This window comes from Macrobrachium nipponense, chromosome 20, assembly GCF_015104395.2.
Source record: "Macrobrachium nipponense isolate FS-2020 chromosome 20, ASM1510439v2, whole genome shotgun sequence".
NCBI lineage: Eukaryota > Metazoa > Arthropoda > Malacostraca > Decapoda > Palaemonidae > Macrobrachium > Macrobrachium nipponense.
This window is the reverse complement of record NC_061089.1, coordinates 1,548,838-1,574,632: the sequence shown is the minus strand read 5'-3', so window position 1 is coordinate 1,574,632 and position 25,795 is coordinate 1,548,838. Positions and strand designations below refer to the sequence as shown.

General features: G+C 45.4%; 1 protein-coding gene across 2 annotated transcripts in view; it reads left to right on the top strand.

The window, feature by feature from the left end:
- Nucleotides 1–25,795, top strand: part of LOC135221558 (gigaxonin-like) — a 501,126-nt gene that overhangs the window by 274,264 nt on the left and 201,067 nt on the right. For both annotated transcript variants that reach the window (XM_064259261.1, XM_064259264.1), the window contains exon 5: nt 10,187–10,342. In XM_064259261.1, coding sequence (XP_064115331.1) covers nt 10,187–10,342 — 156 coding nt within the window. The remainder of the gene's footprint in view (nt 1–10,186; nt 10,343–25,795) is intronic.

Genomic DNA, 25,795 nt, shown 5'->3' with positions numbered 1-25,795 from the left:
TGACTTTCCAAGGAGCCCACCTTGCAAGGGGATCCTCATTTTTAGCTAAAAAGCTACGATCCGGTGAAAGTAGAACTTCTCCTGAGGGGAGGAATTCCACATGACCCGCATCTCTGGATAGAGCCGACAGTTCTGAAATTCTGGCTCCTGAAGCCAGGCTTAATAAAAATAACGTCTTTCTAAGAAGCATTATGAAAGTGCAAGACGAGTTGTCAGTATCTGAGGCTAGTTTGAGGACATCATTTAAGAACCATGAAACTGCAGTAGGCCTTTGAGAGGGTCTAAGGCTAGCACAGGCTTTGGGAATAGATGTAAAGTAAGAATCTGTTAGGTCTATCTGGAAACCCAACTGAAAGATTTTCTTCAAAGCCGATTTATGAGTAGTAATAGTGCTAGCTGCTAAGCCTTTTTCAAACAAGGATCTGAAAAAGGATATAGCTAAGTTAACTGTCATGGTTGTGGTGTTCGATTCTTTCAAGAAGGATGCTAATTTTTTAACAGCTGAGTCATATTGTCTAATAGTTGACTCTCTTTTATCTGATTCTAGGAAGAGGATGTTTTGTGGATCAATGTTAGCATCTTTGTTAGCCGCAAACTTCATGAAGTCCATAAAGTTAGGGTCTGAAGAATTCCTGAGGAAGCGAACACAGTCCTCATTTGTACTGATTGTGACAGCTTGGGATTGGGAATCCGTTGAGGTCGGAGACCCAATTCCAGAAGCAGAGGATACCAGTTGCTTTTTGGCCAGTCTGGAGCAATCAGTGCTACTAGTCCCTTGAAAGTCCTCAGCTTGCTCAAGACCTTCAAAAGAAGATTCACTGGAGGAAAAACATAGATTTTCCTCCACTGATTTCAATCTAACGACAGGGCGTCCGTGGCATAAGCCAGAGGGTCCAGGTTGGGGGCCACATAGCAAGGGAGCTTGTGGTTCGCTTGTGAGGCGAAGAGATCTACTTGGAGACCTGGGACTCTCTGGCATATCCACTGGAATGACCCGTCGTCTAGAGACCATTCTGATTCCAGAGGGACTGACCGGGACAAAGCGTCTGCTATCACATTTCTTACCCCCGCCAGGTGAGTGGCGGACAGATGCCATCTGTGTTTGTCTGCTAGTGCAAAGATGGCTATCATGACATGATTCACGTGTTTGGATTTTGGAACCCTCCCCTGTTTGATGCAATGTACCTAAACCTACTGGCACTGTCCAAAAACCAGTTTCTTAGATGAGACTTCTTCGGGGGAAGGAGCCTCTTCAGGGTAAGAAATACTGCCATCGCTTCCAGGACGTTTATGTGAAGCTGGCGGAACTTAACTAACCAAGTCCCCTGAACTTGCTTGAATTGAGAATATCCCCCCCATCCGGACAGGGAGGCATCCGTGTGAATGGTTAACACTGGAAGGGGATATTGAAGGGGTACTAATTTGGCAAGGTTCTTCACTTTTGTCCATGGACGGAGCTGATTGCGAAGGATCTGTGGGATTACTGACAACTTGTCTCGAGATTTGGCGTTTGCTCTCGATCGCCAAACTCGATTTATATCTTTTAGCCTTGCTTTCAGGAGGGATGTCTGTCACTGAGGCAAACTGGAGAGAACCTAGGATTCTTTCCTGGTTTCTCCTTGATGTTTGTTTGCATTTGAGAAATTGTTTCACAGACTTGGCTATTTCTTTTCTTTTGACCACCGGAATTGACAGATTGTGGGAAGACAAATCCCATTGGATTCCTAGCCACTGAAAACGAGACTCCGGAGTGAGCCTGGATTTCGTTTTTATCTGGAACCCCAGATGTTCCAGAAATTGAACTACCTTCTTTGTGGCTTTGAGACATTCCTCGACCGTTGGTGCCCAGATCAACCAATCGTCGAGGTATGCTGCTACCATTATCCCTTGAGTTCTCAACTGCTGAACTACCACTTCTGCTACTTTCGTGAATACCCTGGGGGCTACATTCAGACCGAAGGGCATCACTTTGAATGAGAACGTCTGATTTCCTAGTTTGAAGCCTAGGAATGGACGGAAGTGTCTGGCTATAGGGATATGATAGTATGCGTCTGTAAGATCGATGGAGGTTGTGACGGCCCCACGGGGAAGTAAGGTCCGTACCTGCGAGATGGTGAGCATTTTGAACTTGTCGCAACGAATGAAAGAGTTTAGCTTTGACAAGTCTAAGATTACCCTTCTTTTTGTTGAGCCTTTCTTTGGCACGCTGAATAAGCGACCTTGAAATTTTAGATGCTTGACTCTCGCAATAGCTCCTTTCTGAAGGAGTTCCTCCGCATAATCTGTCAATTCCTTTGATGGTTCCTGATAGAATGATTTGATTGGAGGAGGATCTTTGATCCAACTCCAACCCATTCCTTTGGACACGATGCTCTGTGCCCATTTACTGAACCCCCACCTGTGATGGAAGAGGAACAGCCTCCCTCCTACCTGGGGAGCCTCACTGTTGTTGGGCGGGTTGACCTCCGCGCCCTCCTCTGAATTGTCTACCTCTTGCAGGTCTTCCTGTGCCACGCTGGCGAAAGTGGCCCCTCGCCCTGCTACCCCTAGAGAACCTATTAAAGGCTGGGTAGGCCTGGCTTTCGTACATAGAATTGAAGGCCGGCGAGACTGCGTAGGAGGTTGAAGGTTGACTCTGAGGAGACAACAGGAGGATGGGTTGTGTCTGCTTTGAAGTAGACGGCTGTCCCTGTTGTGTAACTGGGACGGCCTGAACAAATTGCTGTTGCTGCTTTTGCTTCTGGTAAGGCTGGAACCTTCTTCCTGTCTTCTTAAGCTTCTTACCAGCAGCAGGGGCGGTCTCTTGTTTCCTCTTGGAAGAGATGCCCCATCTAGCTCTAAGGCTCTGGTTGAGCCTAGCAGCCTCGTGGTGCACCTCGTTCACAGAGGACTCTGGGAAGAGGTCTGCACCCCACATGCTGGAAGCCAGGAGTCTATTAGGCTCATGCCTGATAGTGGCCTCCTGCAAGACGTGCTTTCGGCAGTTCCTTCTAGCAAGGAAGAAGTCGAAAGCATCAGCTTGGACTGTCTGAAGCTGTGATTTGGCCAGAATCTTGAATAAAGGTTCTGTGCCATAAGACAGGGCAGCCATTTCTGTAATGATTAGGGAGTTAAGGGACCTCCCAAATCTTGTTCGAGCATCGAACTCTGCCTGAATCAGGGTATCAGGCAGTCTTGGAAGCTTCTCGCCAAACTGATCCATTGCGCAGTCTGGCTTAAGCTTACCTATCGAGAACGTGGCAGGCAAGTTCTCCCACAATTCTCCAAAGGCTGGGAAGAGTGGAGAAGTAGATTCCGCTTCCCTCAGCTGTGGCATGGGCTCGTCTTTGAGGACTGCCTGAAGAGTTGCTTCTACTATTTTGGTAGCGGAACGGAAGAGAAGCCTCCTCCTCCGTAGCGAAAATAGTGAACGGACTCTTGAAAGCTTGGAGTTTGGTGTTAGTACACTCCCAATCCTCCAGGCAGTGAACCCATTCCCGCTGTGCGTGATCCTTACTATACAGCACAGTCTCTCGGGAGATCTTGTCCTCTCTAGTGAGAGCAGCAACGGTCAGCCTAGCATACCCAATGAAAGGCTGAGTCAGTCCAGGAGGATAGAACTCGAAGTCCTCAATTCTTCGAGTTCCACACTCCGGGATAGAGATCATGCCGTCCTTGAAGGGGGCATAAGCGGCCACTCTCCATGGGTTATCCATGGAGAAGGCTGGTAGGGATTCGTAGGGAGGTAACTGCAAAATGCCAGTACCTGCTACAGGGGAGCTTGGCTGAGGAACCTGACTAAGTCCAGCAAAACGGTCCTCTTGCTCTCTAACTCTGTTAGAGAGATCCTGAATGGATTGGCCAGACTGGTTGATGGTGTTTGACAGCTGCGCAAACATCTGTTCAAACTTAGACCCCAGCGAGCCAACCATCTCTCCCACTTGTTGCATCACAACTGCCGAAAAGGTGGTGGGATCAAAGGAGCTCGGTCCCGCCACCCCAACAGGAGTTACCGGAGTAGATCCGGTAGATGCCGGAGAAGGCGTTGGCTCGGCCGGAGCGCGAGCCTTCTCCTTAGAAGCCTTGCTTCTAGAGCTCTTAGAGTAGGAAGAGCTCGGCTTTGCCTTCACCGCGTCAGCGTAGGAAGTCGTAGACTTCCTAGCTGAAGAAGACGACGACTTCTTAGAAGTCGTCTTATGGAGAGTCTTCTGTTCTCTCTGTCCCTTCACCTTCGGGGGTACAGAAAGAGCGGGAGAGCGGGCAGGGATCTCAGATCCCGAAAGCCTTGGAAAGAAGCAGAAGAAAGGACAGGGGAAGAAGATCCAGGAGCGCCCAAGGAAAGACCTTGGGCGCCCGACACACCTACCTCAACCAACAAATCCTCTGCCCCTACCGCCATAGGCTCAATGTTCAGGTCCAGGTTAGCCACATCTGGGACCGGCTCCTGCGTGGAGACGGACCTGAACGCCTGCTGCACCTCCTGCTGGATCGAAGCTATGAGAGGGGCTGCCGAGATGGGGTCGACATAGCCGGTCGACTTGCCACCGGGGAAGATCTGAACGGCCAGCTTCTTGTCCAGAATGTACGGCTGGCCCTTGGCGGCGTTCTTCCCGAAGCCGCCCACCCAAGCCCTCAGGGTTGCCAAGGCGACTTCCTTCACGGCGGCAGCCTGAAAGAGAAGGCGATATGAAGCTTCTAACGGCGGAGACAGGGTTGAACGAAGCTTAAAACTAAGTGATAGTAGTGATAAGACCAAGAAGTCTAAGAGTAGACTTACCCCACCCAACAGCTGACTAACGAGGTCGTAGCAGATGGTGCAAGCCTCCGGGTGCCAAACGATCAGTCCATTGTGGGTGGTAACACACGGGGCGTGGGTCCTACACTCCTCATGGGCGCAGGGGTCGTAGAGCGTTGCGTTGCAACCCGGGACCTGACAGTTGGTAGCCTGTAAGTGGAGAGATACATGAGTATCAGGTGCACACTTACAGCCTAACAAATGCTCCGCTGCATGCCGGAGCGTGTAAGTTAGATTAAACCAGAGCCCCGCCATAATACGTGTAACTAGGCGGTTGGAGTTTGTCTAAGGCTACGCCGGAGACAGGAAAAAGATTCCAACCAAGAGTGGTGAGGAGCCATGAAACCACGACGGAGAACGACGGAGATGGCACACATAAATTAAATTAAAACTAAAATTCACCGTAATAATAGGGTATATCCGTATATATATAACGAAGTATAAAATTTTCCGTCTACTAGAAGAGTGCCCTGGTAAGGAGCGAGCTCTCCTCCGGTAGCGGAAAATAGGATATAGTAGGCAAGCAACAGACCACTAGTAATGTCCACCCCGCCCGCTGGCGGAGCCAGACGTACCTATAACCAAAGGGGCCCCCGGCTTCAGCGGAGGCTCCGTTCATTACTGTAGGGGAAGGGTGGGACTGAGGCAATAGGTGGGGGGTCCCGGCGTAACACGGCGGGAGAGAGAGAGAGGGGGGGTGGCCTACCCCTCCCCGTCACTACAGCTACCCGCTCGGTGACCCGGTACCCAAGACAAGTGGTCGCCCTGTACCCCAGCTGGAGGGAGCTCCAGGCCTCCTCAGAGGGAGAGGGAGGTAGGCTACTGTGGTTGTCATGGCAACCAAGGAGTTCCCCCAGACCACTCCCTATACCTGGTAGGGAGGGAAGGGGAAGGGTAAGGTGCTATGGGACACGTGATCGCAGGTGGCCTAAGCCGCGATAGCAACACAACCATGGAGGGGCCACGTGAACCAGACTGTACCAACACATGGCACAGGCACCTAGGCTAGCCTAACACCCTAAATAACACTGATAATACATCGTAAAGGAAGAAAAGACACTTTTAGCAAAAGAGAAAGAAGCCCAGGAGGAGGCAAGCTGTTCCGAAGAACAGTTGACTACTCGGAGCCAGCGGTAGCCGATGAAGAGCAAGAGCCGGGATGCTGGGCCAGAAACACGGTATAGCCCTAAATACCAAACTAAGAGAAATGGTAAAGGGCTGTCCTAGCTATAAAAAACGATGTAATAAACGATGAACGTAAATATAATAAGCCCATAAGTATAAGATGTCCCAGTATGGGAGACCGGGAAATCTTAACACGAGGCGGCACACAGCCGCCACGAGTCAACCGGGAGACCGTATATGACCTATTAAGAAGGAAAATACTGGTCCCTGGAAGACTAAAAAACTGTAAAATACTACTTATGAGGCACTTAACTTAGCCGATGCAATAGCAGCACGTTCCATCGTAAATGACGAGGTAAATCCACGAAAAAACAACACGAGAGGAAAAAGCACTCAAGCGCTGCGAAGCTAATGATTAAGGATGACCGCTAGGGGCGCTGCTGTCTGTGGCGTCGGTAGTAGTAGTAGTAGCGGCCGCATCACCCTTTGGTATCAGCTCTCTCTGGTGGGGATTTTATGTTGGAAGGTCTAAATGGTGAATGACTCGTGGTAGTGATCCCACTCGCCTATTTTCTCATACCGACACTTCTTTTCTAGAGTGAGCGAGTCAGTTTTTTACTGACATTATCTTAATTTTGTTTTTCTCTGGTAATTTTAGATTAATTTTACCTAGAAAGAATGATATTAAGGATACTTTCATAGGCCGACACGAGCTGAGCCCAGCAAATATATATATATATATCTATATATATATCTATATATATATATATATAATATATATATATATATATATATATATATATACATACAGTGGGCCCCCCGTATTCGCGTTTTCTGGATTCGCGGACTCACTGATTCGCGGATTTTTTCTGGACCATATCTAACCATTATTTGCGGTGAATTCGCCGATTCGCAGGATTTTCCGACGATAAATAATCACTAATTAGTGTATTTTGATGTTATTTTCATGCCTAAATACATTTTTATGATACAAAATGATTTACTGATTTTAAAATATTAATATTGATCAATACTGTATTAGTAAGTTTAATAAGATTACATGATATCACATAACTAATAATTCTCTCTCTCTCCCTTACCGGATGTATGCTTTTTGTGTGATAAATGATTTACTAATTTTCTAATATTATTATTAATGTAAAGAGCAATTACTTCAAGAAAGAAAATACTACATTGAATTAGTAAGATTTTAGTTTATAAATTTCAAAAATTATGTAAGAATGAAGGAAATCCCAGTCTTCACGCATCTTTCTTTCAAACTCCAGGTCTCTCTGTCTCTCTCTCCTCTCTCTCTCTCTTCCTCTCTCTCCTCTCTCTCATGCTCGTCTCTCTCTCGTCTCTCTCTCTCTCTCTCTCTCTCTCTCTCTACTGAATGAGAGATTTTTATGGTACACATATGTATAATATGTTTATTAATATTTTCATATGATAATAGTAAGTAATAATAATAATAATAATAATAATAATAATAATATAATTAATAATATTGTAATTACAAAAATCATATGTGAAAGTATTTTACAAATGCTACGATAATCTCTCTCTCTCTCTCTCTCTCCTCTCTCTGTCTCTCTCTCTCTCTCTCTCTCTCTCTCTCTCTCTCTCTCTCTTTTACAGAGATGTATATTTTTTGGATGATGATTTACTAATTTTCAAAAATCAATATTAATGTAAACAGCAATAATATAAATTCATTAAAGAAAATACTAAAGTGAATTAGAATTAGCAAGATTTTAGTTTATAGATATAAAATTATGTAAGAATGAAAGAAAATGCATTTTACTCCGCATCTTTGTTTTCCTGGGAGCCAAGCAGAGTTGGCTGGGGTCCAACAACTGTTGCCATCTTGATGATCACGTATTCTCTCTCTCTCTCTCTCTCTCTCTCTCTCTCTCTCTCTCTCTCTCTCTCTCTCTCTCTCTCGCTTTTTTTTTTTAGATGAGAATTCTATGGTACATGTGTATGTTTATTAATATTTTCGCATAATGATAATAATAGTAATATAATTAATTTCAAAATTCATATGTTATAGTATTTTATAGAAGTACAATAATCTATCCATTTCAGTCTTTTAAATAAGGATAACCCCCCCCCCCCCTCTCTCTCTCTCTCTCTTTTGCCACACGAGATAGTGTGTCTTTTAGTGGTAACTCTCGCCCTCTGTTTGGGCTGGAAATGTATGTATAAGTGTATCATTAAGGACATTACTACATTTTATGGTAAAATAATAATATACAGCACTAGTTTACAAATAATATTTAGTTTTGTGAGATTAAACAGTAACAATACCATCTCTCTCTCTCTCTCTCTCTCTCTCTCTCTCTCTCTCTCTCTCTCTCTCTCTCTCTCTTACTTACGTATGTTTATTTGTTTTGTAGTATAAAAAAATTATTTACCTTATAACTAATTTTCAAATATTAATAAGATTAATTAAAAAAAGCGATTCCTAGTCTTTTTTATCCACTTGGAGGAACGTGGGCGGAGGAGTATATGACAGTTTGATATACGTATTGGCGGAGGGGAAGGAGTCGGAGTTTAGGAGTTATTCTCTCTCTCTCTCTCTCTCTCTCTCTCTCTCTCTCTCTCTCTCTCTCTCTCTCTCTCATTATTATTATTCTCTCTGTCTCAGAAATAATTCATTATTTCACTCTTGATGGTCAGATATATGATGTTGCCATTTACTGGTCACTCCCTCTCTCTCTCTCTCTCTCTTATTGGCTGTAGGTATATATTTTTAATGGTAAAATGTTTAAGATGACTTTGAAATGATATTAATAATATAACCTCAAAGATTAATACAGTAATAGGTTAGTAATTTTAGGTATATTTGAAGTAGGATGTTATTAAAGGTATACATTTGGTATCTGAACTTTCAAGATAGGCAGTTATAAGCATTTTAATGGTGGTTCTAACTATTCGCGGGTTTTAACTATTCACGGGGGTGGGTCTGGTACACATCCCCCAACGCGAATACGGGGGGAAACACTGTACTCTATATATATTATATATATATAATATAATATATATTATATGTATATATATATTTATATATATAATATATAATATATCTATATATATATATATATATATATATATATATATATATATATATATATATATATATATATATATATATATATAGCTGTGGAAATTTGCATTATATGCTGGAAGAATAGTATAAGCAAATGACCAGGCCATTGCAAACCAAAGGGGTTGGAACCGTATACTTATTTATGGCTGCTGTCAGAGTCCATTTACAAATCTGTATTCTTTTTCTTTCCATATCTAAGTACCTTCCTGAAAATTTATACATTTTACATATTTATTTTGTAATTAATGGGTCATTTTTCTTTTACTAAACTGTAATTATTTTAATAAATTACCTTATTTTCCCCTGCCCTGTTGACTGAATATTGTGTTCACTAGCATAAAAAAAATTCCACAGTTCACCTCTGCACATCTTACACATTTTTATGCTTTCCTGTTGTCTTTTCTGATGTTTTTTCCATTATGACCAATATAAAAGCTATCATAAGACTTACATGGAATTTGATATGCATTTTCTTTATTATTGTCAAAAGAGTTCTTCATTAACTCCAAAATTCTTATGTAAATGTGGGATATTTTTGAAATTATTTTTTTATGGCAGTACAAGCAGGTTTTTTGTGTTTTAAGTTTCTCTTTGGTTCATTCTGGTCAAAGTAACAAGTTTTGAAATCAGTTCTCACATCCTTGGTCTTAAGAGTATTACATAATGTAGCCCTGAATGGATTTATGATCAAATACAGTAGATTAAGAATTGGAATTGAGGAGAGAAATTGAAATTTCCTACCTCTGTATTTGACATTGCATTAAAAGTGGTAAAAAAGATGCTTTCTAGAAACAAATAAGTAATAGAAGTTTGTATGTATGAAACAGAATTATTTGTTATGAGATTCATGGCTTAGCATAATTACCTTGTCTGTAGAAAGTTTGAAAATAATAGGCTGTATTTATGAAGCATGGACTTATTTGTGAATATGTTTCTACTTTTCATTTTGCAGCCCAAGGCATTTGACATTTTACATGTTAGTAAGCTTCATATTAAATTCCATATCAGAATTTCCTCCACTGTGTACAGTTTGTTCACTGTTGTTCTTATGTCTCAAAAAAGAAATTTCCAACATCTCTTTGTTATTTTTTTACACTGGCTTGTCATGCATTTTGATACTCTTTAGCTTTGAGTATGGTATTCTTTTTGTTTTAAATATTATTTTGGTATCTTAGACAGATTGTTCGGACAGATGAGTTCCGCAATTTGGGTGAAGAACGTTTGAAATCCCTTTTGGCGCAAGATGGATTAATGGTCAAGTCTGAGCTAGATATCTTGACTGCATTAGTTGTGTGGCTTAACGAGAATGGATCCAAAAATCCCGATGTTGAGTAAGTCCATATATTTCCATGTTGACGTTTTCATCCACGTACTATTCATGATTATCTACCACATTTACATTAGCAGATCCACATAATAACAGATTTCTAAAGGCAATGGAATGTATTTGTGTTGTTATCATTACATTCCAAGCTGCAACCCTAGTTGGGAAAGCAGAGTGTTACAAGCTCAAGGACCCCAATGAGGGAAGCAGCCCAGTATACCTATTGAGAAACAAAGATTAAACTGTGAAAGTGAAATAGCAAAAAAACCTAGATCAGTAATAATAGATAAAAATTAAAATAAACTGTGAAGTGAGGGTCATATCAGGTATTTACCAAAAAAGGGATTTTGACGTAAGGAAAAATCTATTTCTGGGCGATTGGCTCGTGTCGCCAGCGAAATATCCTTTAATCTATTATTTCTAGGGTAAATGTACTAACACATACCAGAGAATAAATAAAATAAAGAAAAAGGTCAGTATAACTGACTCGCTCACCCTCCAAGAGGGTGTCGGTATGAACACTAGGCGAGTGAGACCACTACCACGAGCCAAATACCAATAGAAATCTCCCACAACAAAAAACCCTCCATGAGGAGAGCCGACCCACAGAGTGAGCAGCTCGTACTACTACTACTCCATCCCATGCTGCCGACTGCTGCGCCTCTGGTGGCCATCCTGAAGTTAGCAGACAATCTTGGGCGAAGGGATGGGTAGGGTGGGATTTCGCTGGCGACACGAGCCAATCGCCCAGAAATAGATTTTTCCTTACGTCAAAATCCCTTTTCTGGGCTCAGCTCGTGTCGCTGCGCGAAATCGTACCAGAGAAATAGCACAAGATTGTAAACAAAAGTAATAAAATAAATCAGAATAGGTCTCAAATAAAAAATAAAGTAAATATAGAATATAATTGCTAAAAAGATACAAATACACAGTGATACAAAATAAAAATATGCTTAAATTACCCCTTACTTCTAAAACATGTTTCTTAACTAAGGTAATTTACATATGTACAGAGGTAAATTGGCTTACATGTAACAAAATGGTATCTGTGTAAAGGCATGTATCAAAAATATAATAGCAATTAAAACAATCAAATGAACAAATTAATCAACAATGATAATATATAAGGAATGTATATGACTTAATATACAAAACCCGTACCATTATAAATGAGATGTATCCCCTAGCATAAAAATAAGGGGGTAACATCCATGAGATCAATATCCATAATCATCTGTGAGTGTCCCTAGCAAAAAAATAAGGGGCACCCACTACATCATCATAAAAGCAGCTAAGGCACAAGGTGAATGTAAATGAACACGGTAGGAATAGACGAACTGTTGGGTGAAGCAGGTAGAAAGGAGGACTGAATCTTCTACTACAAATTAACTAGAGTCAGGGGAAACTATGTTTCCCGCTGCTACTGCTGAAAATTTCAGAGCTTCCAAGGACTTAAGGTAATGACGTTTGAACACTGTCGGCGATTTCCATCCGGTATACTTTTTCAACTCATCGAAGTTCATGTGTTGGAAATATTAATTGAGGTGGCTACTGCTCTGACATCATGTGCTTTTGGGAAAGAGTCAGGATTGGCTTGTTTAATAAAGTACAGGATTTGTTGCCTGATGCCTTTAATGGATAAAGTTCCACCTTTTTCCCTCTTAAAGAGGAGCCCCGATGAGGATGAGGAGGTCCTGGATAGAAAGGCTCGTAAGGTTGAAACTGGACAAAGGGATACATCTTGTGGAAGAGGTAGTACTTTCCAAGGTTCCCACCTCATCAAAGGATCTTCATTCTTTGCCAAAAAGCTACGTTCCGGAGAAAGTAGGACTTCCCCTGTGGGAAGGAATTGAATATGATCCGGATCTCTGGATAAAGCCGACAGTTCTGAAATTCTTGCTCCTGAAGCCAGGCTTAATAAAAATAGGGTTTTCCTTAGGAGCATCATAAACGAGCATGTGTCATTATCGGTTTCGGAAGCCAGTTTTAGAACATCGTTTAAGAACCATGAAACTGACGTAGGCCTCACAGAAGGCCTAAGTCTAGCACATGCCTTAGGAATAGACGAGAAGTAGGTATCCGTCAAGTCTATGTTAAACTCCAAATTGAAATATCTTTTTCAAGGCTGACTTGTTTGTCGTAATCGTGCTAGCTGCTAAACCTTTTTCAAATAAGGATCTGAAGAAGGATATAGCTGAATTAACTGTCATGATTCTGATATCTGACTCTCTCAGGAAGGTTGCTAACTTTTTGACAGCAGCATCATACTGCCTCAAAGTTGAATCCCTTTTATCGGATTCCAAGAAGAGAATATTCTGAGGGTCAATATTCGCATCTCTTTTTGCCGCAAACTTCATGAAATCCATAAAGTTAGGGTTTTGAGAATCCCTGAGGAAGCGAACACAGTCTTCGTTTGTACTGACTGGGAGAGCTTGGGACTGGGGATCCGAAGAGGACGAAGGCCCAGTTCCAGAATTAGGGGATACCAATTGCTCTTTGGCCAGTCTGGGGCTACTAGAGCCACTTGACCCTTGAATGTCCTGAGTTTGTTCAATACTTTCATAAGGAGATTCACTGGAGGGAAGACGTAAATCTTCTCCCAGTTGTTCCAGTCCAGAGCCAGGGCGTCCGTGCGTAAGCCAGAGGGTCCAGGTTGGGGGCTACATAACACGGTAGTTTGTGGTTCGCTTGGGATGCGAAGAGATCCACCTGTAGCCCTGGGACTCTTTGAAGGATCCATTGGAACGAACTGTTGTCTAGTGACCATTCCGACTCTAGGGGTACTGATCGGGATAGGGTTTCTGCTATGACGTTTCTCACTCCAGCTATGTGAGTGGAGGAAAGATGCCAACTGAACTTGTCTGCCAGGGAGAAGATGGCTACCATGACGTGATTTAGATGACGTGACTTGGAGCCTCCTCTGTTTATACAATGTACTACACTGCGCTGTCCAGGACTAGCTTTATGTGGGAGTACTTTGGTGGGTGTACCTTTTTAGAGTCAAGAACACTGCCATTGCCTCCAGTACGTTTATATTGGAACTGACGGAACTGGAGTGACCAAATCCCTTGAACCTTTTTTTTGACCTGGGAATACCCTCCCCAGCCGCTTAAGGACGCGTCTGTGTGGATGGTGATCCCTGGTGGAGGGAACTGAAGGGGTACTGACACTGATAGATTCTTGACTTTTGCCCACGGCCGAAGCCGATTCTTTAGAATCAGAGGCACTGAGGATAGCTTGTCCCTGACCTGACATTTGCTCGCGAGCGCCAGATCCTGGTTAGGTCTTTCAGTTTGGCTTTCATTAAGACGTTCGTTACTGATGCAACTGGAGAGAGCCGAGGATCCTTTCCTGAGCTCTCCTTGATGCTAGTTTGTGACTTAGAAATTGCTTGACTGACTTCGCTATTTCTTTCCTTTTGGTAGATGGAATCGACAGAGTGTGGGAGGATAGATTCCATTGAATGCCTAGCCACTGAAAGTTTGACTCTGGAGTGAGTCTTGACTTGGACTTGTTTATCTTGAATCCTAGATATTCTAGGAACTGGATCACTTTCAGTGTAGCCTTGTTGCATTCCTCGACTGATGGGGCCCAGATCAACCAATCGTCCGATATAACGCCACTACCATAATCCCTTGCGATCTGAGTTGTTGCACTACCACTTCCGCTAGCTTCGTGAACACCCTGGGTGCCACGTTGAGTCCGAATGGAACTACCTTGAAGGAGAATGTCTGGTCTCCTATCTTGAATCCCAGATACGGACGGAAGTGTCTTGCAATAGGGATATGATAGTAGGCGTCTGTAAGATCGATAGAGGTGGTGACGGCCCCACGGGGAAGTAAGGTCCGCACCTGTGAGATCGTGAGCATCTTGAACTTGTCGCAGCGGATGGCTAATGTTTAAGCGGGACAAGTCTAAGATTACCCTTCTTTTTTGTGAGCCTTTCTTGCACGCTGAACAAGCGACCTTGAAATTTCAATCTCTTGACTCTCGCTATAGCTCCTTTCTGAAGGAGGTCCTCTGCGTACTCTGTCAATTCTTTGGAAGGAAGTTGACGGAAAGGTCTGGCTGGAGGTGGGTTCGTCAAACCAGCTCCAACCCAGCCCTTTTGACACTATGCTCTGAGCCCACTGGCTGAAGTTCCACCGGTGGCGAAAGTGAAACAGCCTCCCTCCTACCTGAAGTTCTTCATTGTTCTGGTAACCGCCTCGGCCTCCTCTGAAGTGCTTTCCCCTATTAAAGGGGCCTCCCGATCCTCTCCCACGAAAGGACCGCTTACCTCTGCCTCCCTTACCCGAGCGGTCATACTTCTGAGAAGCTTGACTCTCGAAGGCTTGATTGTAAGCTGGAGAGATGGCGTATGAGGTAGAGGGTTGAGGCTGAGGGGATATCACATAAATTGGCTGTGATTGACCCTTAGAAGTGGAAGGTTGGGCTGTCTGCACTAACGGCACTGCTGGAACTTGTTGAGGAAAGCGTGGTTGCTTCTTCTGGTAAGGTTGGAAACGCCTGGGTTTCCTCTGTCCCTTACCTTTAGGTGTCAGGTCTTGCCTCCTCCTAGCCGTAAGGCCCCAACGGTCCTTAAGGCTCTGGTTCAACCTCGTAGCCTCTGCCTGGACTTCCTTAACCATAGCCTCTGGGAAGAGATCTGCGCCCCAGATGTTAGAGGAGAGTAACCTATTCGGCTCATGTCGAATGGTTGCCTCTAGCAGGACATGCTTCCTACAATTCGTTCTAGCAGTGGCAAACTCGAACATATCTGACTGCACCGTTTGAGTCAGGGCTTTGGTCATAAGCTTAAAAATTGGTTCTGATCCATAGGCCATGGTTGCTACCTCAGACATAGCCATAGAGTTGATTGATCTGGCTAGTCGTGATTTTGCGTCAAATTCAGCCTGAATAAGACTATCTGGGAGCCTGGGTAGCTTTTCACCAAACTGCTCCATAGCACAGTCCGGTTTGAGTTTGCCAGCTGAGAATGTATTCGGCAAGTCTTCCCACAATTCTCCAATTGAAGGGAGTAACGGAGATGTGGGATCTGCTTCTTTCAACTGAGGCATGGGTTCCCCCTTCTGGGCCGCTGAGATGGTCGACCTTGCTATCTTGGTTAGGAACGGAGCGGGGTACTCTCATCCATTGTGAAAATGGTAAAGGGACTTTTAAATGGTTGTATCTTGGTGTTAGAACAATCCATGTCCTCTAAACATCTGAGCCATTCTCTCTGAGCCTGGTCTCGTGAATAGAGGACTGTCTCCTTTGGTACCCTATCGTCCCGAACCATAGCCGAAGGCGTGAGCCTTGCGTAGCCTATGAAAGGAGGCTGTAGGCCTTCCGGGTAGAACTCGAAGTCCTCTATTCTTCGAGTTCCAAACTCCGGTATGGAGATGAGACCGTCCTGGAAGGGGGCGTATGACGCTACTCTCCATGGGTTGTTCATAGAGAAAGCAGAAGTGAGTCATACGGAGGAAGCTGAGTTCCACTTGTGTTGGAAAGTGAGGGAGAGGCTAGAGGGGCTTCTCTTAGCCCGGCTATAATAGTATCTTGGGAAGTGATCCTATCCGACAGGCGAGAGATCATTTGTTCCATACTACTCTTTAGGGACCCAACTAGGTCGCCCACCTGTTGCAACAGGCCAGCATTGGAGTCCAAAGCCGGAGCTGCTGCGGAGGTGGAGGGGAGGCTCTGAATTGGAACCAATGGTAGCGGAACTGGTGATTCTGCCGGAGTGCGAGATCTCTCCTTGGATTTACTTTTTGAGGACTTAGAGCCGGGAGCTAGAAGCTTTAGACCTGTCTGGGCCGGGATTGCGAGCCGGAGACTTACCGTGAGGAAGAAGACGAGGACGTCTTCTTAGACGACGATGACGTCTTAGTCAAGGTCATCACTTTAGCCTTGACCTTAGGTCTAACCGAAGCCTCAGGAGGAGTATATAATTCATCACCCGTAAAGCCTTGGAAGGATGGAGAGGTTGCAGGGGTAGAAGAAACAGTCACACCCAAGGGCGACCCTTGGGTGCCCACCTTACTTACCTCGACCAACAGGTCGTCTATACCTACCATCGGTTCAACATTAATATCCAGGTTGCGACATCCGTGGAGATATCCTGGTCTTGTTCAGTTAAGGAGGCCGCCAGCTGTTGTTGGATGAAGGCGATAGTCGGGTCCGCCTCTACTGGGTCGACGTAACCTGTCGCCTTGCCTCCGGGGAAGATTAATAGTGCTAACCGCTTCTCGAGGATGTAGGGCTGACCCTTGGCGGCGTTCTTGCCAAAACCTCCGACCCAGGCCCGCAGGGTAGCCAGTGCGGTATCCCTTACTTCTGCCGGAGCCTGTAAGAGAGGGCGTATTTAGATTTAAGAATCACTTAAAACTAAAACTTAGAGTATAACTTAAACTAGATGCCTTAAGTTAAAGTAAATGATGAAAACTTAAGCACTAAAAAAGAAGCGGAGCAGCTACTGGAGATGGAATACTTACCCCTTCCAAAAGCTGGCTCACCAGATCGTAACATATGGTACACGTCTCATGGTACCAGACCTGGATGTCCCCGTGCGGAGTCGCGCATGGAGCATGGGAACGGCAAACTTCGTGTCCACAGGGGTCCTGAAGTGTAGCGGAACATCCCGGATGCTCACAGTTGGTGGCCTGTAAGTGGGAAGACACATGAGTATCTTAAAAGGCATCACTTACAGACTAAAGGACAAAAGAACTCCGTTACATGCCGGAGCTCGGAAAAAATTTGGGCATAACCCCTCCCTGCATTGCCTGAATAGGCTATAATCCCGGAGAGATCCGGTAAGATATGAAAGGGAGGGGGGATGGTTTAAGGTACTTAAGATAAACTTATAGATAACTTAAACCTAAACACAAGCGAACCGGACTAGGTCCAGTGTGAAGCGGAGTGTAGTAACTCAGCAATACGGTAAGGTTAGTAGTGACCTACTGTATGTTCCGGTCCACTCTGCTGGGTGGACTAGCCCCTTCCGCTGGATACCAGGACTCCGATCAGGGAGGAGCTCTAGTAAGGAGGGAAAGGGCGAGAGGACATACATGCTCGAGCTAGCCCGGAGCGACAAGGTAGTAACAGAGGGGGGGAAGGCCAGGGCCCCCCACAACGTACCACCCGGCCGGACCGAGAAGCCGGAGAGGTCGAGACCAGTCTGGGTCTGTCCCGACTCCCTAGCCCCTCCGCCTGAGGGGAGAGAGGGAGGCAGGCTCGGGTATGCGGAGCGAGCATGGGCAGACCGACCCACCCCGCCCGACTCTATGGAAGAGCGGGAGGGGGGGGAAGGGTGACTGGGCAGGCGTCTGGCTGTCCCGTGATCACGAAGTGACCACGAGGCGGTAAACTGAGATACGATAACTAAACCTAGGCCAACCAACTGATCAGAGAGAAGCTATCGGGAAGCAACTTGAACTGAAAAGCGGTAGCATACAGGCCCACAGGGCTAAAACCAACTGATCAGAGAGATGCTATAGGGAAGCAACCGAACTGATCAGCGGTAGTATAGGCTCTATGAGCCAGGACCTAGGCTAAGCCAGACGCCTAACTAACCTAACGATGACAAAATACATATAATAAATAAAATAAAATGAAAGAGAGAAAGTAATATAGCAGGAGAAAAAATCCAGGAGTGTACGACTAACCCGAAGGCAAGTCTACCACTCAAAGCTAGTCAGAGGCCGATACTAAGAACCTGGACTAGGGTCTGGATAGAAAAAGCCTACATAAGGTGAAATACATGCATGCATGACAACCTGAGTAGACCTTAATCTAAACAAAGCGGATAATCAAATAGAGCGTACATAAATAAGGGATGTTCTAGGTATGGGAGACCAAGAACGAACCCATCACGCGGCAGAACCATGCTGCCATGCTTCCGACCCCGAGAACGTATTTATACCTAAAAAACGGCAAATACTGTCTCAGGGACGGAAAAAACCAACTAACCGTAAATACTGAGTACTTAACTTAGCTGCTGCGATAGCTGCACGCTCCATTATAGTAAAAATCCAACGAAAGGGCACAAAAAACACAGAGAGAAAAATAGCACAAGTGACTCGTGTGCGCTAACTTAAAAGGATGGCCACCAGAGGCGCAGCAGTCGGCAGCATGGGATGGAGTAGTAGTAGTACGAGCTGCTCACTCTGTGGGTCGGCTCTCCTCATGGAGGGTTTTTGTTGTGGGAGATTTCTATTGGTATTTGGCTCGTGGTAGTGGTCTCACTCGCCTAGTGTTCATACCGACACCCTCTTGGAGGGTGAGCGAGTCAGTTATACTGACCTTTTTCTTTATTTTATTTATTCTCTGGTATGTTGTTAGTACATTTACCCTAGAAATAATAGATTAAAGGATATTTCGCGCAGCGACACGAGCTGAGCCCAGAAAAAGCTTTTGCATCAAGTTCTACTTCTGAAGTTCCAAAGAATCAAAGGAAGATTATGATTAGGAATCAATCCACTATTTGCTCATGGATTAGTATAACATATAGAAAACTGTATGATGTTTAATCTTACAGTGGTAGATGGTATAGTCTGGGAAGATCAAAATACTAAAAATAATCAGAATTATGAAATATGCAGCCTGCACTGAGCTAATTGAAGGATGATGCCATAGATTAATATTAGGGTCAGGGATAAGAAATTTGATAAGAGTTCAAGGTTTGCCTAACCTTTATAGATGAGAGGGAATGGTCAAGGGTAAATAAAAGAACAAAGAGCAGTATTCAAAATATATGAAAATAAAAGAATTTAATCATTTCCTCAGGTAGTTAGATCTAAAAAAAACTTGGCTCTCAGTTACTACTAAGGAATACATGAGAAAAATACTGGTTTTAATTGATCTGGGTGATGGCCAAGAGAGGATACTATTTAGCAATGTGTTTGAGAGAGGGAGTAAGATGGTCTACTTAATGATGTATATTTTTGCATGTTTTGGGGCTATTGGTTTACTTCAAATGTTCTTTGTGACTGCTTTCCTGGTAAGTGTACTTTTGGGAATCAATTAAAGTACACAGTAATTTGTGTTAAGTGCAGTTTTTGTGATGACAGTGAATACCTACATACAGGCAGTCCCCGGTTATCGGTGGGGGTTCCATTCCTGGGGGTGTGCTGATAAGCGAAAACCACCGTTAACCGAAACTCAGTGATTTATGGAGCCTTAAGCACCATAAGCACCCTTACGGCGCACCATAAGCACCCTTTTGGCGCACCATAAGAACCTTTATGGCGCTAGACAAGCGCCATAAAACCAGATCGCCGATAACTAAGTCCGCCGATATCCGGGAACGGCTGCAGCCATAATTTTTATGAATAGAACTTACCTGGCAGTTATATATATATATAGCTATAGTCTCCATCGGTCCGGCAGATTTTTCAAAACTCGCGGCAACCGCCGAGTGGTAGGTGTTTGGTTAGGTGGTTAACAACCCTTACAGGGTGGTACTTGGAACCATTCCCATTTTCTATTCCTCAGATCATCTCTGCCGGTTGGACTGTCAACATCGTTGCTAGTCCGCCGTCGGGTTTTTCGCTCGCTTCCCTGTGTCGCTGTATTTCTACGAATTGGTGACGTATTCTGTGGATGGCAATCGCTTTTTGGCTTGTGTTTATGATTATTCTTTTGATTGTTCTTTGATTTGCGATGTCTCAAAAACAGTTTCGAGTGTGTGTGAATGAGGAGTGTAAAATGAGATTGCCGAAGGCTTCGGTGGATCCTCACACTGTTTGTTTGGGGTGTAGGGGTTTTGAATGTGCATTGGATAAAAGATGTAAAGAATGCGAGGTTTTGGATGAAAAACAATGGTTAGAGATGAAACGCTACGTGCATAGATTGGAGTTAGATAAGGTCAGGAGGGCTTCTAAATCTAAATCTAGGTCTGGAAGTGATGTTAGTGTAGACCTTTCTGTTCCCTCAACCCCTGTAGTAGTTGAACCTGTTCCTGAGGTAGTAGCTCCTTCTCCTGTAACAGAACCTGTGGCTGCTTTGGATAACCCTCAGTTTGTCAAGATGGCGGCTGAGATGCAAGTCCTCAAGGATCAACTTGCAGCCTTTAAACAAGGTAAGAGTGAAGGTGAAATTAGTGATAGTGCTTGTGAAAGTGCAGTGGAGGTGGCGACTGATCGATCCTGTCATGCCCCTAGGTCTAGACCTCTACCAAGCTCCCAGGACCAGGGGAGAAGGTACGTCGATGACCGTAAGGGGGTGAGAGGAACTGATCCTCGGTCAGCCGTCGCCTCAAGCAGTCCTGTTGCGTTTTCCCAGGCTGCTTATGACCGCCACAGAAAAGGCGTGTCGGAAGTGGTAGTGTCTTCGCTGAGCCCCTCGCCTTGACGCAGATGGCAGTATGAGGAGTTGAGACTGCTCAAGAGGAGTTGGAAGCAGCGTCCTGATCAGACTCGTTATCGCTCGCCATCGAGTAGATGGAGTAGCCCGGAACCGTTTCCTTCTGACGACGACTTGGACGCCTCCTGTGAAAAAGGCGAGATCTAGAGAGGATGATTCTCCGCAGGACGCATGGAGGCAAGAGAGATCTCCTTTTCCTTCATTATTTTTGATTGGAACGCTCTAGAGAACCGTCTCCGTCTTCCAGTATTTCTCGACAACTGTCCCCTTCGGAACCGCAGGACCCAGCAGCGGTAGCGAGATCTTTTATGACTGTCATGCAGGAGCAACTAACTTCGCTAGTGGAAGCCTTTAGCCCCCCTCCTCCCCAGTCGGCTAGACGTAAGGACGACAAGCTACCGGTGAAGAGATCAAGGGAGGAAACTCCCGTCTCTCGGCACTGTGAGGGACCTGGCTCCGTTCAAGCTACTTCTCCCGAGTCGCGACGCCAGGTTAGACCTAGTTCTCGTCGCCTCTCTTCTCCTTCTTCTAGACGCAGAGATACGGACTTGGTTGCTCGGCACGACGACACCTTCAGGTCTCCTCTCAGGGAGAACGTCGGTTCGTGTTCCCGACAGTCGTTCGCTCAACGAGACGACTTCAAAGTGGGACGCCAGGACGTATGCAGCGCTCGCGGACAAGACGCATTCAGTGCTCGCGCACAGGACGCATCCAGTGCTCATATCCAGGACGCATCCAGTTCTAGGCGGCAGGACGCACCCAGCTATCGACGTCAGGACGCATCCAGCCCGCGGCGTCAGGACGCTTATATCTCTCGGCGAAAGCAAACTCACAGTGTTCTTCGGCAGGACGCATCCTGCTCTCGACGGAAGGACGCATCCACCTCCCGACATCGAGACACGTCTAGCGCTCGATATAAGGACGCAGCTAGTGATCGGCCTCAGTATTTACCTACCTCTCGGCGCCAGGACACTTTCACTTCTTCATGTAAGGACGTTTCCAGTTCACGACAATAGGATACTTCCGACGATCGGAAATTTTCCTCGGACGCAGTTGTTCATCAGGAAGAGTTTGATGAAGGTACACACTGCAATTTGGATAAACATAGAGCTTCCGAACTAGTTCCTTCTACCCACAGGGATAAAGAGATGGAAGGAAGTCTAGAATTAGAAGAAATATCGGAAGATGAGGATAAACCTTCTAATGCGGCTGCGGATTATAAAGTGCTTTCTCGCTCCCTACTTGAATTGTATGGAGAGGAGTTTAAACCAGCGGCTCCCCGTTCTCCTCAGTCGCAGTTTGTGAGAAAAAAGTCACAGAAATAGTCGTCCTTCATCAAGATGAAGTTGTCGATTTCGGCTAAGAAGTCGATGGCTAGAATCGGAGACTGGCTAAAAGAAAAAAGACAAGCGGTGAAGACTACCTTTTCTTTTCCTCCGACGAAGCTGGCGTCTAAGGCGGGAATGTGGTACGAGACTGGAGAAGCTCTTGGCCTGGGAGTACCTGCCTCCTCCCAGGGGGACTTCTCCGGGATTGTTGACTCTTCCAGGAGACATGCTCTCAATTCGGCTAAAGTGATGTGGTCCATGACGGAGTTAGACCACCTCATTAAAGGAATATTTCGTTCTTTCGAGGTATTCAGCTTTTTGGACTGGCCCTTGGGGCTCTAGCCAGGAAAGCAGAACCCATACAGGCCAACAGGAATGGAGGATTTGACTAGTATTATGGCCTGTATGGACAAAGCGTTGATGGGAATGGAGCAAACGAGATGGCTTCCCTGTTTACAGCGGGGATTTTGAAGAAGAGGGCGCTGTTGTGCTCCTTCGCGACCAAAGGGGTTACGATCGCTCAGAAGGCGGAACTTCTTTACGCACCTCTCTCTGAACACCTTTTTCCTCAATCTCTGGTCAGGGATATTACCCATTCCCTAACGCAGAAAGCCACTCAGGACCTTCTGACTCGCTCCGTAAGGAAGGGCCTACCGGGGACTCAGGCTTTGGCAAAGAAGGAGGAAAAGAAGGTCTTACAGCCCTTTTGAGGTAGGGCTCCGACCAGGACAGACTTCAGAGGTAGAAGACAAGAGACAGGCGCAAGAACAACCGGGAGATCGTTTAGATCCCGTGCTAGAAAGTGAGTCACAGGTCCTCCAGACAGCAGTAGGAGCAAGGCTGTCATACTTTTGGCAGGCCTGGAAGAAAAGGGGGGCGGACACCTGGTCTCTCTCAGTCATCAGGGAGGGTTACAAGATCCCTTTCTTGAAAAAGCCACCTCTTTCGAGAACACCAAGGGCCTTAGTGGCTCAATACTCGGACGCCACGAAACAAACGGCTCTCCTAGATCTAGTAGACCAGATGCTGGGAAAGGGAGCCATAGAACCTGTTCTGGAACTAGAATCCCCAGGCTTTTACAATCGCCTGTTTCTAGTACCCAAGAATTTGGGGGGATGGAGACCCGTACTAGATGTCAGCGCACTGAACGTCTTTGTAGAGAAGACCAAATTTACTATGGAGATGACTCAGTCGGTGCTGGCAGCAGTCCGTCCAGGTGACTGGATGGTGTCTCTGGACTTGCAAGACGCCTATTTTCATATCCCCATCCACCCGAATTCAAGAAAATTTCTAAGATTTGTGATTCAGGACAGGTGTTTCCAGTTCAGAGCCCTATGTTTCGGCCTCAGCACAGCCCCTCAAGTCTTCACAAGGGTAATGTCGAACGTGGCTGCTTGGCTTCATCAAGAAGGGATAAGAGTATCACTATACCTGGACGACTGGCTGATAAGATCTCGATCGAAGAGCAAGTGTCTGGAGGACTTGCACAAGACGTTTCTCATGACCCAAGAACTGTGTCTTATCATAAACAAAGAGCAGTCCCAGATGGAACCGAGTCAGACTATTCTATATTTGGGGATAGTTCTGGACTCAGCTCTTTTTCGGGCTTTTCCTTCCCAAGAGAGGCAGAACAAGTGCCTCGAAAAAGTGCAGCAATTCTTAGGGAGAGAGAAGTGCTTGGCGAGGGATTGGATGAGTTTGCTGGGCACCCTCTCCTCGCTCGAGCAGTTTGTCTCCCTGGGAACATTGCACCTCAGACCGTTGCAACACTTCCTCTCAAGAGTCTGGGACAGGAAGAATCAGGAGGACTCCTTTTCCTTTCCCATTCCAGCAAACGTCAAAAGACAGTTGAGTTGGTGGCTGGATCCTGTTAAATTGAGGGAAGGAATATCCCTATTCAAGAAGAACCCAGACCTAGTGTTGTTCTCAGACGCTTCGGAGTCAGGTTGGGGAGCAACACTGGGAACAAGGAAGCATCGGGCTCTTGGGAAGTGCAGCAGAAAGGATGGCACATCAACAAGAAAGAATTGATGGCCATTCTGTTAGGTTTAAAAGCCTTCAAAGAAGTGGTCTCAGGGAAGGTAGTAGAGGTCAACTCGGACAACACCACAGCCCTGGCGTACATAAGAAAGCAAGGAGGAACTCATTCTCTGTCCCTATACGAAGCAGCAAGGGAACTCCTTCTATGGACGAAGGAGAATGGAATAAATCTGTTAACGAGATTTGTACAGGGACAGAGGAATGTGAGGGCAGACATGCTCAGCAGAAAAGGGCAAGTTCTTCCAACAGAGTGGACCCTTGATCTTCAGGTTTGCCAGGAACTGTGGAAGTTATGGGGGAGGCCATCGATAGATCTCTTCGCCTCCAACAAGAACAAGAGAATCCCCAACTACTGCTCCTTGGTTCCGGACAAGGAAGCAATAGCAGTGGACGTTTTCTTGATGGACTGGACAGGGATAAACACTTATGCGTTTCCCCCGTTCAAGATCATCAATCTGGTCATCAAGAAAATTCGCCATTCTCGAGACAGGAAGAATGACCCTGATAGCTCCATTCTGGCCAGCAAGAGAGTGGTTCACAGAGGTAGTGGAGATGCTAGTGGACTTTCCAAGAAGCCTTCCTCCAAGTCCAAAGCTTCTCAGACAGCCCCACTTCGAGAGGTATCATCAAAACCCCCTTGCTCTACAACTGACTGCATTCAGACTATCGAGAAGCTTGTCAGAGTGAGAGGCTTTTCTGCGCAAGCTGCAAGAGTAATCGCAAGAGCGAGGAGGGTATCTTCTCAGAGAGTCTACCAATCGAAGTGGGAGGTGTTTCGATCTTGGTGTAAACGAAACAAAGTGTCCTCAACCACTACCTCTGTGAGCCAGATTGCTGATTTTCTGCTGTTCCTCAGACAAGAATCTAAGCTTGCCGTATCCACTATAAAAGGATACAGAAGCATGCTTTCAGCAGTCTTTAGGCATGGAGTTATCTCAAAATACGGACTTGAAGGATCTCTTGAAGTGGTTTGAAACGACTAAGCACACGATAAGACCCCCGGCTTGGAATTTGGATGTGGTTTTGAAATTCTTATGCGGCAGGAAGTTCGAACCCATCTCGCAAGCGACCCTCAGAGATTTAACTAAGAAAACATTATTTCTGATGGCTCTCGCCACAGCAAAAAGGGTCAGCGAGATTCAAGCGATGGAGAAGCAGGTAGGCTTCAGTCAAGATGGAGCAGTTTGTTCTTTAAGGCTCGACTTCTCACTAAGAATGAGAACCCATCCAAACCCTGGCCGAGGACGTTTGAGGTTCCTAACCTCACAAACTTAGTGGGTCAAGAGGAGGAGAGACTCCTCTGCCCAGTTAGAGCTCTCAGGGCATATTTGTCACGAACAAAAAATTTAAGAGGATCATCCAGTGCATTATGGTGTTCCGTTAAGGATCCTCAAAGGCCCCTCTCAAAGAATGCATTGTCATTCTTCTTGAGGGAGACAATTAGAGAAGCTCATCTCTTATGTGAGGAGGAGAACTTCAGTCTCTTAAAAGTGAAGGCCCACGAAGTGAGGGCGATTTCAACATCATTGGCATATCAGAAGAATATGTCAGTTAGACAAATTATGGACTCGATGTTTTGGAGGAGCAACTCTGTTTTCGCTTCTCATTACCTCAGAGAGGTAAGAGTAGATTACGAGAAGTGCTACTCTCTGGGCCCATACGTAGCTACGTCTTCGTTATTGGGCGAAGGAGTTACTACCTCCCCTCAACCTTAACTTTTAGTATGATAGACCTTTTATTTGAGGTTT